This window comes from Scophthalmus maximus, chromosome 2, assembly GCF_022379125.1.
Source record: "Scophthalmus maximus strain ysfricsl-2021 chromosome 2, ASM2237912v1, whole genome shotgun sequence".
NCBI classification, from domain to species: Eukaryota; Metazoa; Chordata; class Actinopteri; order Pleuronectiformes; family Scophthalmidae; genus Scophthalmus; species Scophthalmus maximus.
The window spans coordinates 13,842,099-13,855,799 of record NC_061516.1 but is presented as its reverse complement, the minus strand read 5'-3'; the positions used below and the strand labels follow the sequence as shown (position 1 = coordinate 13,855,799).

The 13,701-nt window shown below is 41.8% G+C and overlaps 1 protein-coding gene across 2 annotated transcripts in view; it reads left to right on the top strand.

Moving 5' to 3' along the window:
- Positions 1-13,701, top strand: part of LOC118300138 (transcriptional regulator ATRX-like) — a 27,390-nt gene extending 13,689 nt beyond the window's left edge. For both annotated transcript variants that reach the window (XM_047337038.1, XM_035624258.2), the window contains exons 10-34: positions 229-289; positions 5,429-5,583; positions 5,791-5,970; positions 6,066-6,171; positions 6,449-6,545; positions 6,699-6,887; positions 7,085-7,229; positions 7,513-7,622; positions 7,729-8,050; positions 8,147-8,284; positions 9,072-9,247; positions 9,332-9,449; positions 9,811-9,935; positions 10,040-10,113; positions 10,243-10,337; positions 10,423-10,555; positions 10,663-10,754; positions 10,847-10,952; positions 11,069-11,246; positions 11,738-11,929; positions 12,035-12,178; positions 12,309-12,380; positions 12,465-12,560; positions 13,066-13,194; positions 13,276-13,701. In XM_047337038.1, coding sequence (XP_047192994.1) covers positions 229-289; positions 5,429-5,583; positions 5,791-5,970; positions 6,066-6,171; positions 6,449-6,545; positions 6,699-6,887; positions 7,085-7,229; positions 7,513-7,622; positions 7,729-8,050; positions 8,147-8,284; positions 9,072-9,247; positions 9,332-9,449; positions 9,811-9,935; positions 10,040-10,113; positions 10,243-10,337; positions 10,423-10,555; positions 10,663-10,754; positions 10,847-10,952; positions 11,069-11,246; positions 11,738-11,929; positions 12,035-12,178; positions 12,309-12,380; positions 12,465-12,560; positions 13,066-13,194; positions 13,276-13,368 — 3,326 coding nt within the window. In that variant the 3' untranslated portion in view covers positions 13,369-13,701. The remainder of the gene's footprint in view (positions 1-228; positions 290-5,428; positions 5,584-5,790; positions 5,971-6,065; positions 6,172-6,448; positions 6,546-6,698; positions 6,888-7,084; positions 7,230-7,512; positions 7,623-7,728; positions 8,051-8,146; positions 8,285-9,071; positions 9,248-9,331; positions 9,450-9,810; positions 9,936-10,039; positions 10,114-10,242; positions 10,338-10,422; positions 10,556-10,662; positions 10,755-10,846; positions 10,953-11,068; positions 11,247-11,737; positions 11,930-12,034; positions 12,179-12,308; positions 12,381-12,464; positions 12,561-13,065; positions 13,195-13,275) is intronic.

Sequence of the window (13,701 nt, the reverse complement as noted above, 5' to 3'; positions counted from 1 at the left end):
ATCAGATTAAAGATGTAGACCAACAGACCCAGAGAGGAGAAAAGAAAAACAGAGGAGGACCCTCGTCAGAAAACAAGAATATGAGACTGAGGCCCTGACTGTAGGCAGCGCCATGTTTAACTTATTGAGCTGCTTTTCCTGTTGGTTTTAATTCTCTTCTGTTCAAACGATACAACTAGTTTAATGAAACAATTGACCTTTCTCATTTTTTTATGTTTGTCCTCATAGGAGATGAGGAGCAGTCTGGGCCCTCGTGGGCAGCAGAAGATGATGATGATCCAGAAAATAGGTATGGTTCAAAAAGCCCGGACGTAGAGTTTGTGAAATACCCTAGGTGTGGAAGAAAGCCCGCAACTTGGAGACCTAGAAAGGCCAATGTCGTTAAGACTCCGTTGCGGTCTCTTCAAACGCGACCGAAGCGTAGCTGCAGCCGCGCACCATCGATCCAACACTCACTGTAGAGGTTTAAAAATGTGCAGCACGGGCCCTGACGCAGTGTGGCTGAACCCTGCTTAGAATAAGCAATATACTCTGCTTGTCTGGCATTGACTGTGCAACCAGTACATGTCAATTCAATCCATAAAATTAAATTTAAGTTATTCAAAAATGGTCATTATTATATTTCTCATAACAATACTTCTATAATCCTCCTGGTGCAGTGAGTAGATAAAAAGAGGATGCGTTTCAGTTGACCCACTTTTCCCTTGAAGAGGTCTACGATAAATCTGAACAATGAATGGTAAATCTGAACAATGAATGGTAAATCTGAACAATGAATGGAGATGTACATTTATTTTACTTTTTTTTTTGTTGTTGCCTTACAGCTCAACCTGTTAATGTATGACAGGGGCATTTTCAGTGAGTGTTTATGCATATTTAGACAGTTTTGAATTTCAGCCTTCGTTTCTGTTTTTACAGAATATGCACAAAGAACTGTTGTACTGAGCAGCACCAATAAAGTCAAGTAGATTCAATATTGTTATTTACAGGTGAGGTATTAAGTTTGAGACACCTGCTGTATTATTTTTGCTTTTAAAAAAAACAAAGTAAAATCAAAGTCATTTCTTTCTTCAATCTCCTTAAATTATTACTAATTGCAAGCAATGTTTTGTGTTGTCCGTTGTTAGCATGTGTGAGCCTTCTATGCTTCACCATGAGAACTATCTTTAGCATATTCTGCTCTAAAAGTAACCCAGTGAGGGTTACAGTTCTGGTGTGACAATTTGATTTTGCCCTAATTACGTACAATGGCAAAATATATATATATATTTTTAAATTTCTGATATGATGTACACAGCTCTGTAAATGCATTTTAGCTTTATTGTCTAGCTTTTGAGTTCCTTTAGGTGCAAAAGTTAAGTAAAAATGTCCTTCCTGTTGCAGCCCTTGTTAATTCTGGCCGCATATATATATACAGTGTGTGTGTGTGTGTGTGTGTGTGTATATATATATATATATATATATATATATATATATATATATCTTTCTATATATATATATAGATAGATATATATTTAGTTATTCTACTACCACACAAGACTTGAGGAGAACTTAGGGGCTTTGTTTCAATTGTGGGCCTTGATTTGATTCTGCATGATTTCAGAGTCCGATGTCTTACCTTAAAGACTATACTGATAAAGATCTGTGAATCTCAGGTTTTGTTATCGAGCTACTCTCACAGTCCAGCAAACAAAATACTGGAAAGCTTGTGAGCCTAGAAATAGTTTTCTGGTAATAACCAACCAAAGCCTCCATAGATCTCACACATTTCCATCAACAATCGTTTGTCCATCGAGTGTTTATGCAAAATCGTGATGGACAACAGAGTTCACAACCAACTGCAGTAGACGGGATTTGCTGCGCATGTCCATTGATATTGCTCATTTGATTGTTGAATGGTGCGATGTTTAAGGCATCAACACCAAGGCTCTGTTATTTGCTCTTGGCCACCATGACGAATGATACATTTTTGTATGACATAATACTTTACAATCTGGTTCGTAGCTCTCTCTTCTTCAAAAAATCTTGTTGATGTTCAAGCTACGTTCATAACAAAGGTTTATCACTGCAGCTTCAAACAGCAGCCCTGCTGCCCGACGTACACTACCACAGTCGCAGCTAATGTGACGGCTAACCCCTCGAATCAAGTCTTAGCGCGTGAACGTGACACACTCAGCGCCTTTACTGGCTTCACCGACGATGTCAAAAGTCTCCACCGCTATAAAGGTTGTTGACACAACACACATTACCAAACTCCGATCAATGCCGAGACGATATTCAGCTGTCATTCAGTGATATTAATTGACATGTGCGTATTACTGTCTACTTTGTCCATTACACACATGCAGCTTTGACCTTAGGTCTTGTAATATTTGAAGAATTAATTTTTCTCATTTGCAACATGCTGTAGCAAAGTAATTGGAGGCCGGATTGGACTTTTTTACAATTTATGTCCTCCACCAAAAAAGATCACATTGTGTTGTCCTTCTGTTTCTCTGACAGTGTTGCTCTCTTTCGCTGTTTTTTTTTTTTGCCAATACTGGTCTTTGCTTTCTGACATCACCCCAGGTGGTGAATTGAGTTTTGCTGCTCAAAGCTGAGCCCCGAAGAACTGCAGTGTTGAAATTGCGTTGAAATTGGAGGTCAAGTGACGTACTCTGACCCAGAAAGATTTTCCCCATCAATAAAAAAATAAAATAAATTGCAGCCGCGAAACAGTGAAGAAAATGAATCAGACATAAATTACCCTTTTTTCTAACAATTTGACCACTAGTGCCCAAAAACCTCACCACTGGCAACAGTATTCATGGAAACCTGTTTGTCTCTTAGTATGTTTTACCTACGGAGCCCCCCTAGGGTCAGGTGAGAGGAGAAAAATACAAAGCCACGTGTAATCTGCGCGCACAGTTTTGTAAAACCGTGCGTGTGCATTCAACCACTTCTTTCTTCAGCGAGCAGGGAACTCATTACAGAACATTTTCATTGGCAAAAAAAACAATTAACTTTTCACGTTCTTAGGTGAAACTTTCACGCTATGACGTCCTACAGTTGAGGAAAAGCATTTACACGATTTGATAAAGCTCTACTGCATGCTTGGGTTGAGGCGAGATTCTGTTGTTACTGCGCACGGTGGATGATATTATGATAAGCGTACACTTAGAAAGATCTTAAAGTGCATGGGGCTGCTGCTACGGCACCTTACTGCGGTTAAGTTGGAAAGATATTCACAGATTCAGACTTTCCAGATCAATAACTAACAAACCTAACGTTCTTAAAACACAAGCGCAAGCCTCTTCCCAATCGGAGTAAGGTACACAATGAGCTACAGAATAAATTTAATCCAAACGACCTGAATTCCGGGCTGGGTGAATAATATGGCTCTCTATGAGCAGCCGGGAAGTGAGACGAGTGCGCAGGGACCATCACCAAAAAGTCCTACTGCAAAAAAAAAAATCAATAGGTTCACTACTGTGCACTGCAGTGTTATCAAAATAACCTCACACATAAGTGTGGGCAGATTACACGTGGCTCTTTTTCTTCTCTCACCTGACCCTAGCGTGCCTTCGTATTTTTCCCACTTTCTATACACAGTATAGAAAACTAACTACATACATTGACTGCTGACCATTTTCTAAAGCATACTGTAGCTTCTAAACCTCACCAGTAAGCGTTTACCTCTTTTAAACTTGCAGAATTACAACCCTGCAGAAAGAGGTAAATCAGCTGTCGCTTTTTCTTTTTTTTTATAAAAACACATTCAAAAACTATTTGTGATAAAAATGTCCTCCAGGTCAGTGCTTTTAAATGTATGTGGGGAGGTTGTACGTCTGAGAATGGAGAGTTGTGAATCAAACAACCGTTAACAATGCAAGGAGCGGCCAAATTCTCACTTTGCCTTTTAATGACGTCATTGTTTGTCTCTCATGTTTTTTTCCAGGTCGGATTTTCTGACAGTACAGCAGTGAATGGGGCGCTGTTAGACAAGAAACACTTAATTCTGGGATATTGTAAACTACTTTTTTTTTCTCCCCCAAAAGTCTGTTTTTAGTGATTGCACAGGAAAATGGTCAGCAGGAATGTAAAATTGACTGTGTGTAGTTTAGTGGGATAAATCATTAAAAGTAGTCGTTGCTTGGATGGCCACACAGCATGTTATCACCAATGGCAACAACGCCAAACTCCCGTGTGGCAGTATGTTAATAATCCCTCAGTGTTTCCTGCTCTTTCTGTTTCGACCCCATCGCCCAGTCGAGAGGTCGACCAGCTCCGGTCTGTTGCCTCTGCTGTCCTCTTGACATCGCTTTGCTTTACTCTTACTGCTACCGTCGCAGTACGTCTTTTACTATGAACTCTCATCGGATGTCGGATTTTAACGACGGTTGATCTCGTGTCCTGTGACCTGCATTGACGGATCCATTTTGAGATGAGGATCAGTCGGGTCCTGTACACGTCGAGACCGGGTTGATGCGGAACAGTCGATTGACCAGAGAGTAGATGTACGCGAGCCAGACCCAGGTCCCATGAAATCTGTTCGACTTAAAGTTGTCATGTGTAATTAAAGGTCAGCCCTGTGTTGGGAGATGTATACTGAACACTGGTAGCTGTAAAATGGGTTAGCAGCATAGCTAATTCTACTAATAAGTGACCAGAACGGTATAAAAAAACCAATTATTTATCATGAACCGTATCAGATCATACTCCACTTGAGTATAAAGGGATTAAAACCAGTTGCAGTCACATCTGGCTCCGAGCAGATATTCATGTACAGACTTTGTTAGTAACCCCTCCTTAGGACAATACCAATTGTCTGAAAGCTACTGTGCCAGAGACGTATGTTTCCTCCCAGTCAGCTCTCTAATTTTATTTTCACATGAAAATAATTGACAAATATCGGTTTCCAACTCAAAACGGGCAAAAAAAACGAAGTAAAGAAAAAAGGAAGAAAATATTACTCCCGTCCCCTAAAGGAGAATTGACTAAGAACATGTCTTTGTTTTTTTTTTTGCTGTGAAGAATACGTGTTGTAATAAATTCTTACTTCAAGAAAACGTCTCGGCCTCCTTTTTAATCTCGTGTATTATTATTATTATTTCTTAAAGTATGTCTTCCAGTATTGTGGCAGTTCACTTAAATTGATGCATGACTGTAAGAGCTTTAAAACTGACGCGTCAGTTCAAGACTTTAGTTTTGACACAATGTATACTGAAGAGGAGATATGATGTGATTCATAATTCATTTCTTCTTAAGGCCAACTCCCGGGTAGTATTAGCGCCCAACCAGGAGTTAAGGACTTTGATGTTAAAATGTTAATTGCGCTACTTAATTCTGTTTTTTTTTTGCCTTGGAAGTATGACAATATCCAGCTGCAGATGATGTTACTCACGAAATGAACTTCAGGTACCTTTTCCTTCTTTTCTGCTTTTGAAAGAATCGCTAAGAAAATGCTTTTGGCCCAAATCAAAGCCAACTACTCATCGGGTGATGATATCTCTTCGGACGAGGAAACGCAGGAGGATGAATCCGAGTCAGATGGAGATAAGGGGGTCAAACGAACCACTGAGGAAAATGGAGCAGATGAAAATGGTAAATTGGGGTTGTTGGTTTTTTTGGGGGGGGGTTGCACATTTCCTCTTGTGCATCTTATCTTAAGATAAGAACAATCTTTTTTGTCCTATTCCAATTAATCTTTAGCTGAATCTATTACCAAAGATTCCCAATTATCAGGTGCCATGTCTGTTTTTTATGGGTTTCTAAGGGGAGAAACTAATATAGACTATATCTCTGTTACAGGGGACGACTTGGCTTCACAATTGTCTGACACCAGCACGTCTGATGAGCCCAACTTCAGGCACCGTCTGCTCCGACACAAACTCACCTTGGACGAGGGAACATCGGGTGACAAGGGCCCGGCGGAGGGTGAAGTGGGGAAGCAGGAGAGCAAGAAACGAGCCAGCAGGAAACCCCTGAGCTGTAAGGACAAATCTAACATCAGAAACTCCTGTGGCCGAACGGGGGAATACAGTTTGTACGCCGCTCTAATGTGTGATTTTGTGATTTCTGTCAAGCTGATAGCGATGGTGGCGAGAGCAGTGAGTCGAACCTGGACGACCTCGGCTTGAGCTTGGACCTGAGTCAGTCGGAGGATGAGACCAATGAAGAAAACGCCAAAAGGTATGTTAATGTAAACAGTGTTCACGATATTTTGCCTGACTGTTCCTGTGACAGAAGTCAAGAACACAAACACGATCATACGTGATGAAACCAGCGGGACAAATTGAGCCACAGATGAATATTTGATGTAGAAAGTTTGAGCACACTTTTATGTTGACTATTTTGACTCCATGGTTCTGTCAAAAAAAAAGTGCAATATTTACTTTGGAAATACTGGAAAACATTACTGCAGTACTTTTGCATTCGCACAGTAAATGACATTCTCTCCACTTTTTAGCTCCACTAAATCCACTAAAGTGAAGGAAGCGCCGAGCAGTTCTGAAAAGAAGAAACCCGTTCCCTGCATTTGGTTGTCTGACTCCAGCAGTGAAAAGGTAGCAGCTGTTGTTTCTTATATCAGCCATTATATATTATTTTTATCTGTATCTGCTCATCTCTAATTCCTCAAACGTCAACTCAACCTCTGGAGCGAGGGAAAGGGGGAGTTTGTCTAATGGCAATATCCCTTGTCGGATCCTCCTGTGCAGGAGCAGAGCGATCGAGAAGATGGAGAGGAGGGCACCGACGTCAGAGGAACACCGAAAGGACGCAAAAAGATCCGTAAGATCATCGAGGACGAGAACCTCCGCGCCGAGACCCAGGAAGCTCTGAGAGAGGAGGAGGAGAGATGCAAGCGGTTGGCGAACAGGGAGCAACACATGGAGGACAGGAGAGAGGTACTTCACCTACAGCAGGTCACACAGACCGTCAGACTTCACTGCGTTGACGATCAGTGAATGTTTACAGTACCGTGCTCGTAGGGGGATATATTCCTGTGGCTCTTTTTTAGGACATGTTATCCGTTTTGAGGTTTAGTAACAGGAGCAAACACACCAAATGTGCGCGCTGTCATCGTCTGGCGTTGTTTTCCCAGATCATCGTCATACCGGACGAGCTGTCCCAGGTGGTGTGTCCCATCACCACGAAGCTGGTCCTGGACCAGGACGAGCAGACCAAGGAGCCTCTTGTTCAGGTGCACAGGAACCTGGTGACGAGACTGAAGCCTCACCAGGTGGACGGTGAGTCTGCGCCCTGGCTCCACTCGCACCGAGGAGGGCATTGCTGTACTATTACGCAAACTATGGGCACATTTAAGGCGATGACAACATTAATTAGTTTCAGATTCACATTCGGATTCACTTGATTATTCCCAGAAATGGGGTTAATTAATGCAAATTAATCAATTATGGAAGCTATTATTTAGCGCTAGTAACAAGTTGTGTATTTTCACAGTCGAGTCGCATTTTTTTGGACTAAACTCCGACTCAAGTTGCTTAACATGTTCTCGCTGTTCGTCAACAGGTGTCCAGTTTATTTGGGACAGTTGCTGTGAGTCCGTGAAGAAGGCCAACTCTGCTCCAGGATCAGGCTGTATCCTGGCCCACTGCATGGGCCTGGGCAAGACTCTGCAGGTGAACACATACTATCAATTAAAAGTCACTTTAGATATTGCTATTTGTGAAGCATGTTCTGCGGTAAGCCGTCTGCGCGTTCATATCCATAGCCGTTGTCTCACAGGTGGTAACGTTCCTCCACACGGTGCTGCTGTCGACAAACCTGAAATTCCGTACGGCACTGGTCGTGTGTCCACTCAACACCATCCTCAACTGGGTCAGCGAGTTCAAGAAATGGCAAGACAATATGGGAAAGGATAAAGTCAAGGTTACAGAACTGGCTACAATAAAGCATCCCCCCGAACGGCTTCGCGCTCTGCGGACGTGGCAGAGGGACGGAGGTGTTATGATCATGGGGTATGAGATCTACCGCATCCTGTCACTGGCTAAGAAAATCACCAATGAGGAGTCCAAGACCGAGTTGAAGAGGATCCTGGTGGATCCTGGTACAGTAACTCCATATTTTTAAAATATCATTATGTTCGTTTACACGTCTGTGATGTGTAACCGTTCTCCCTCTCTCTGTTGTCTTTTGTCCTCAGGCCCAGATTTCGTGGTGTGTGATGAAGGACACATCCTACGTAACGATGCATCCAACGTCTCCAGAGCCATGAACGCCATCAAGACTCTACGACGAGTAATTCTAACCGGCACGCCAATGCAAAACAACCTGGTCGAGTGTAAGTCTTAACCACCACGTTATATGAATATGCTATATAAGAGATATGAGGTCACACTTTTAAATTTACCAATTTTTTTTCTAATATTTCCTTCATTATTAAACTGTAGTGTAAGTGCCTTAAGTAATTATGATATTTTTCTACTTCTACTTAACTGATTTTGTCAAAAATTCAAGACTGGGGAGTTTCCTCAGTTTGAAGATTAAGTCATGGCAATATATAAACTGGAATATTGGAACTCCTGAAGCACCATACCTCGATTTATTTTAACGGGGGGATGCACTTCAGAAAACACAGATGCGAAGATAAAAGTTTAAAACATCCACACAAGTAATAAATGTTAAACTGAGGTCAGAGTATTTAGAGATTTTTTTTTTTGTGATGTGATCATGTGACTTTATTTTTGTTGGTAAATGAGGTCTGACAGTGATTGTGTATTTTTGTTCAGGTTACATTGTGTGTTTGTGTGTGTGTGGCAATACAGTGTACAGACCAACAAGGCAACTTGGCTTTCTTCACACTGTATTTCTAAATATTAAAAACACTTATCAATTATCAATGCTACTATTTAAGGCTATTAAATTATTATTATAATATATATAAATATCACAAGTTACTAATGAACCAAAGCTTCATAATTATAACATTCATAACAACAAGCTTCACTTGATTCACTTGGATCTATTTGACCTAAGAATAAATGAGGTATAGGCACAATGTTTTGAAAGATGTTTCATTCTGAAGTCAGACTCTTCGTAATGACCCAGTTCATTTCATTCCCCCACAGACCACTGCATGGTCAACTTCATCAAGAGGAATCTTCTGGGCTCGCTGGGCGAATTCCGAAACCGCTTCATCAACCCCATACAGAACGGCCAGTGTGCCGACTCCACGCCGAAAGACGTCCGGATCATGAAGAAGCGAGCGCATGTGCTCCACGCAATGTTGGCTGGATGTGTGCAGGTAAGAAAAAAAAAGAAAAACACACATACAGTTGGTTTCATATTCCAGCTCTCACAACTGCTGTGTTCACCTTTTTTTTCCTAGAGGAGAGATTACTCTGAGTTGACCCAGTTTCTACCTCCCAAACATGAGTACGTGCTGGCGGTGCGGCTGTCTCCGCTTCAGTATACGTTGTACCGCTACTACCTTGACCACGTCACTCGTAAGAATCCCTCTTCATATTTTTGCTGCAAAAATGTAGAGTTATTACTGTTATACAAGAATCTAAATGCTAAGGAGAAAATAGGTATTTTGACTAAAATCTATATACTGTATTTATTCTTCGACTGTTGTTCCTTCATTTGTTCTTGTTCTTGTTAAATTATTGTTTTTAGCTGGTATCTTGCAGACACTGTTCACGATAGATTTTAGCCACAAAAGCCTGGCAGTTTGTGACAAGTGTAACATTTACATAATTCACAAGATCCTTGAAGGCTGAGATATGATCATCATCAATAAGTAAAGGAAGTAAAGGTCAGTATTGTTGTCAGATTCTGTTAAATATGTCTTCTTCTTTTTTTAAGGTGTCGTGACCAACGGAGGACAGATGAAGATCGGAGCGAACCTGTTCAAGGACTTCCAGGCACTCGGCCGAATCTGGACTCATCCCTGGTGCCTTCAGCTCAACGTCATGAGTAAAGAAAAGAAGGTACCTCAGTCACATGATGATCCTTGTTACTCTGACACATTTTAAGCATTTAAAATTTCCACACTTAAATGGATTCTTTTGTTCTTTTTTTTTTTTTTAATCAGGGATATTTCGCAAAGAAGGCTCAAGTCAAAGCGGCAGCTCTGCTGAGAAACGAAGAAGTCACAAGGGCTAAGAGGTAAAGTCTACTATGTTCATAATCAAACGTTATGAAAATGTATTAACGCATGCTATGTTCCATATAAATTGCAACTCAATTTAAGTTTGTGATTTACATTTTATTCTCTTTTTTTTTCGCCTGGCGTAGTGGACAGATAGAGAACAAAGGCACAGAAGGAAACAACCCAAACAATGGTACAATGGTAATCACTGATGCATCCAAAGCTGCTCCGGCAGCGGAAGGTATTTAAGCTCCATGTTACATCAATAGGACTAACCCTGTATCTTACAGACTAATACACACTGTCCTGTGTTGTATTCCGTGTAGGAGAGACGGCTTCAGTTGAAGGCTGGTACGAGAGTCTGGTGTCAGAGAGTGACGCCAAAGTCCTGCAGCACTCCGGGAAGATGGTGCTCTTGTTCGAGATTCTCAGAATGGCTGAAGGCCTGGATGACAAAGTGTACATTTCTTTTCCTGCTCTGAAGCGACTTTGAACGCACAAACACTGTAAGTGAAGATGTTGACTCGTCACCACAACTAACCACATCCACTTTTTTGCATCTCAAGGCTGGTGTTCAGTCAGTCCTTGATCTCGCTAGACCTCATAGAGGATTTCCTCGCGGCCTCTCACCATGCCAGAGACCCAGGAGCATTCAAAGGTATTACTCTGTTCAGAAGAAAATAATTACAACTTTACTAGGAAATATCTTACTTGATGGTCCTTATTTTTGGGAGTTTATTGTTCTAACAGCAGGCAGCTGGATCAAAAACATCGATTACTATCGTCTCGACGGCTCCACCAATGCTACATCCAGGAAGAAATGGGCGGATCTGTTCAACAGTTCTGCCAATGTCCGGTACGGATCCTCTGATGGTCGCTCACCTTTTCATTCTGATTACACTGCAACGATAGGGCGGCATGTTTTGACGGGTGTTGTGACAAAGTCTCTGCTCTGATCAATCTCAATGACAGCGGGCGATTGTTTCTCATCTCGACGAAGGCCGGCTCCCTCGGCATCAACCTCGTGGCCGCCAACAGGGTCATCATCTTCGACGCCTCGTGGAATCCATCGTACGACGTTCAGAGCATATACCGGGTGTACCGCTTCGGTCAGCTGAAACAAGTGTTCGTTTACCGCTTCTTGGCTCAGGTGAGCTCACCGCTCTTCCTTTACTGCCGCCAAAATAAAAACTGTTGGTCTTCTGATCAACAAATGGGGAAATATGTTCAGTGCGGTAATGAACTGATGTTGCTATTAAACAAACTCAGTGTAACATGTAAGATGATCTCTCGCTCTACGGTTTGGTGTGTGCCCGCTCTTTCACTCATTTATTTGTTTTTTTCACAGAAGAAAGTTTTATTAACATTGTGAGTCTTATATGAGTAAATGTAAGGCTTCTTGCATCATGCACGTTGAGGTCTTAATATCAAGAGTATAGAGAAAACAATTTGAGAACGACGGAAGACTCATTTTTTTAATTAGATTCTACTATTGATAAATTGCCTGGAAAATCTAAATTCATGAACTCAAAATTTTGCAGGGAGAATAATATGTTGGACATAGGTTTCCAAGAGCTGCTGTAATTCTTCTTAACCTATCAACCTCTCAATCATTGCTGTTTTTGTCTTGTTCTTGTCCAGGGCACCATGGAGGAGAAGATCTACGATCGCCAGGTGACCAAGCAGTCCCTGTCCTACCGGGTGGTGGACCAGCAGCAGATCGAGAGGCACTTCACACTTTTTGAACTCAAAGAACTCTACACGTTTGAGCCGGACCTGCTGAACGACCCCAACTCAAAGAAAAGCAAGAGAATCGCCTCTGCTTTGCCAAAGGTGACGTCGCCGTCCTTGTTATCCGAGTTCCACCTCTTCGTCTGACAAAGCCTCACATGATGAACTTGCCGTGTTAAGTTTTTTCTTTTCTTGTCTGATTCTCAGGATACAGTCCTTACACAGCTGTTACAAACCTGTAAAGACCAGATAGTGTCGTACCACGAGCACGAATCTCTGCTGGACCACAAACAAGAGGAGGAGCTCAGCGAGGCCGAACGCAAAGATGCCTGGGCCGAGTACGAGGCTGAGGTAAAAAAAAAAAAAAAGAGCGTCCACACCGCAGAGCAGATTCTCCTGAGCAGCAGCGTGTAGAGCTCTCTTCATGCCCTTGACTTAATGTTATTTCACATGGTACGTGTCTTTGTGTTTTTGTCTTCAGTCCAAAATGTCCAGCCTCCCGGTCAACTCGAGCCAGGACTCCTTGGATTTGAAGACCAATGAACAGCTATTGGTACAAATCATTTTTATAATGATCGACTCTGATGTTTGTGTCTTTGTACTATTTATTACATTTAAAAAAAACATGTCTATGCAGGATTTGCTTAACAAGTCCAGAGCAAACGTGTCGGTGGCCTTCCTGTCGCTGCAGAGGATGAGGTCTCACACTATCGAGGACTACACGTTACACCTGGTGAGTTTTTCTCTGGTCAGGTTTTTACAGTCATGAAATCAGCTTAGGTAAAAATAGAAAAGGAAATGTCTGATGCAGTACTTTTTTCATATATAAAGTACATTCAGAATCATCACAGAGTATAAATTCTGGTGCATCGTTACACAAGACCAGACCTGTGCTACTGTATGTTGGGGTTTCTTTAGCTCTTAGTGTATTATTTTGTTTCTCACAACAGGTCATGCTCTGTAAATAGTTATTGACAAATATCATAAAACTGTTGGCATGCAGTTACCAGCTTCAACCAACCTTTTACGAGTGTGGTAACAGTTTTGAGGTTGTACGTTAGTTATGATGATGTTGAAGTCTCCGTATGAGCACGACAATTTGAATTCATGTCTGCGCAGCTGATAAAAATGCATTGCAGCAGATAACAAATAGGATTCAAATACCACTATATCAACCTCACTGTATGTTACAGTTGAGCCTTACCTTGTGTGTAAACGTTGATGTATTCATGTTGCAGCGGATGCAGTATCCTCAGCTGCCTGAAGACGAGGTGAAGAGCAAGGCTGACATTTGGAGGCAGTGTGACGGGAAGGAGCAGGAGCGCAGACAGGCCTTTTATCGGGACGTTCTTGCACAGCAACAGACGGTAAGTTAGTTTTAAACACACACGTGCTTGTCTGCGCGTTCCCACATAATAGCCATTCTCACGATTCACATTCCTCCATAGCTCACGCTCAGAATTCAGGCCATTCTGAACAGCAGAAGAAATCAAGTGATGCAGACGGCCGTGACAGCCGTGATCCAGCCCGGACAGACGTGAACAGTCAAGCGTTGCCTTTGTCCTGCGACACATTGCAGGGACCTTGTTTCATCATGACTGTGCAGGTGAAGTGAATGTAAGGGAAGAGTGCACCTAGCAACGTCACAGTAGTCATGTTCAGTTCAGTTTTATAACTCTCTCCGCACTTTAGCTTACACAAGATCTGTAGTTAGGTTGTGTAAATGTTCCCTCAGCGTTGAGTAGTGGATCAGAACAGAACTTTGGTCTTTGACACTGGAGGTTTATTAAACGTGCCTTAACATTTAAATTTGATTTATGTTTAACATTTTATATTTTTGTTGTTATGTTACAATAAATTCACAATAACTGAAA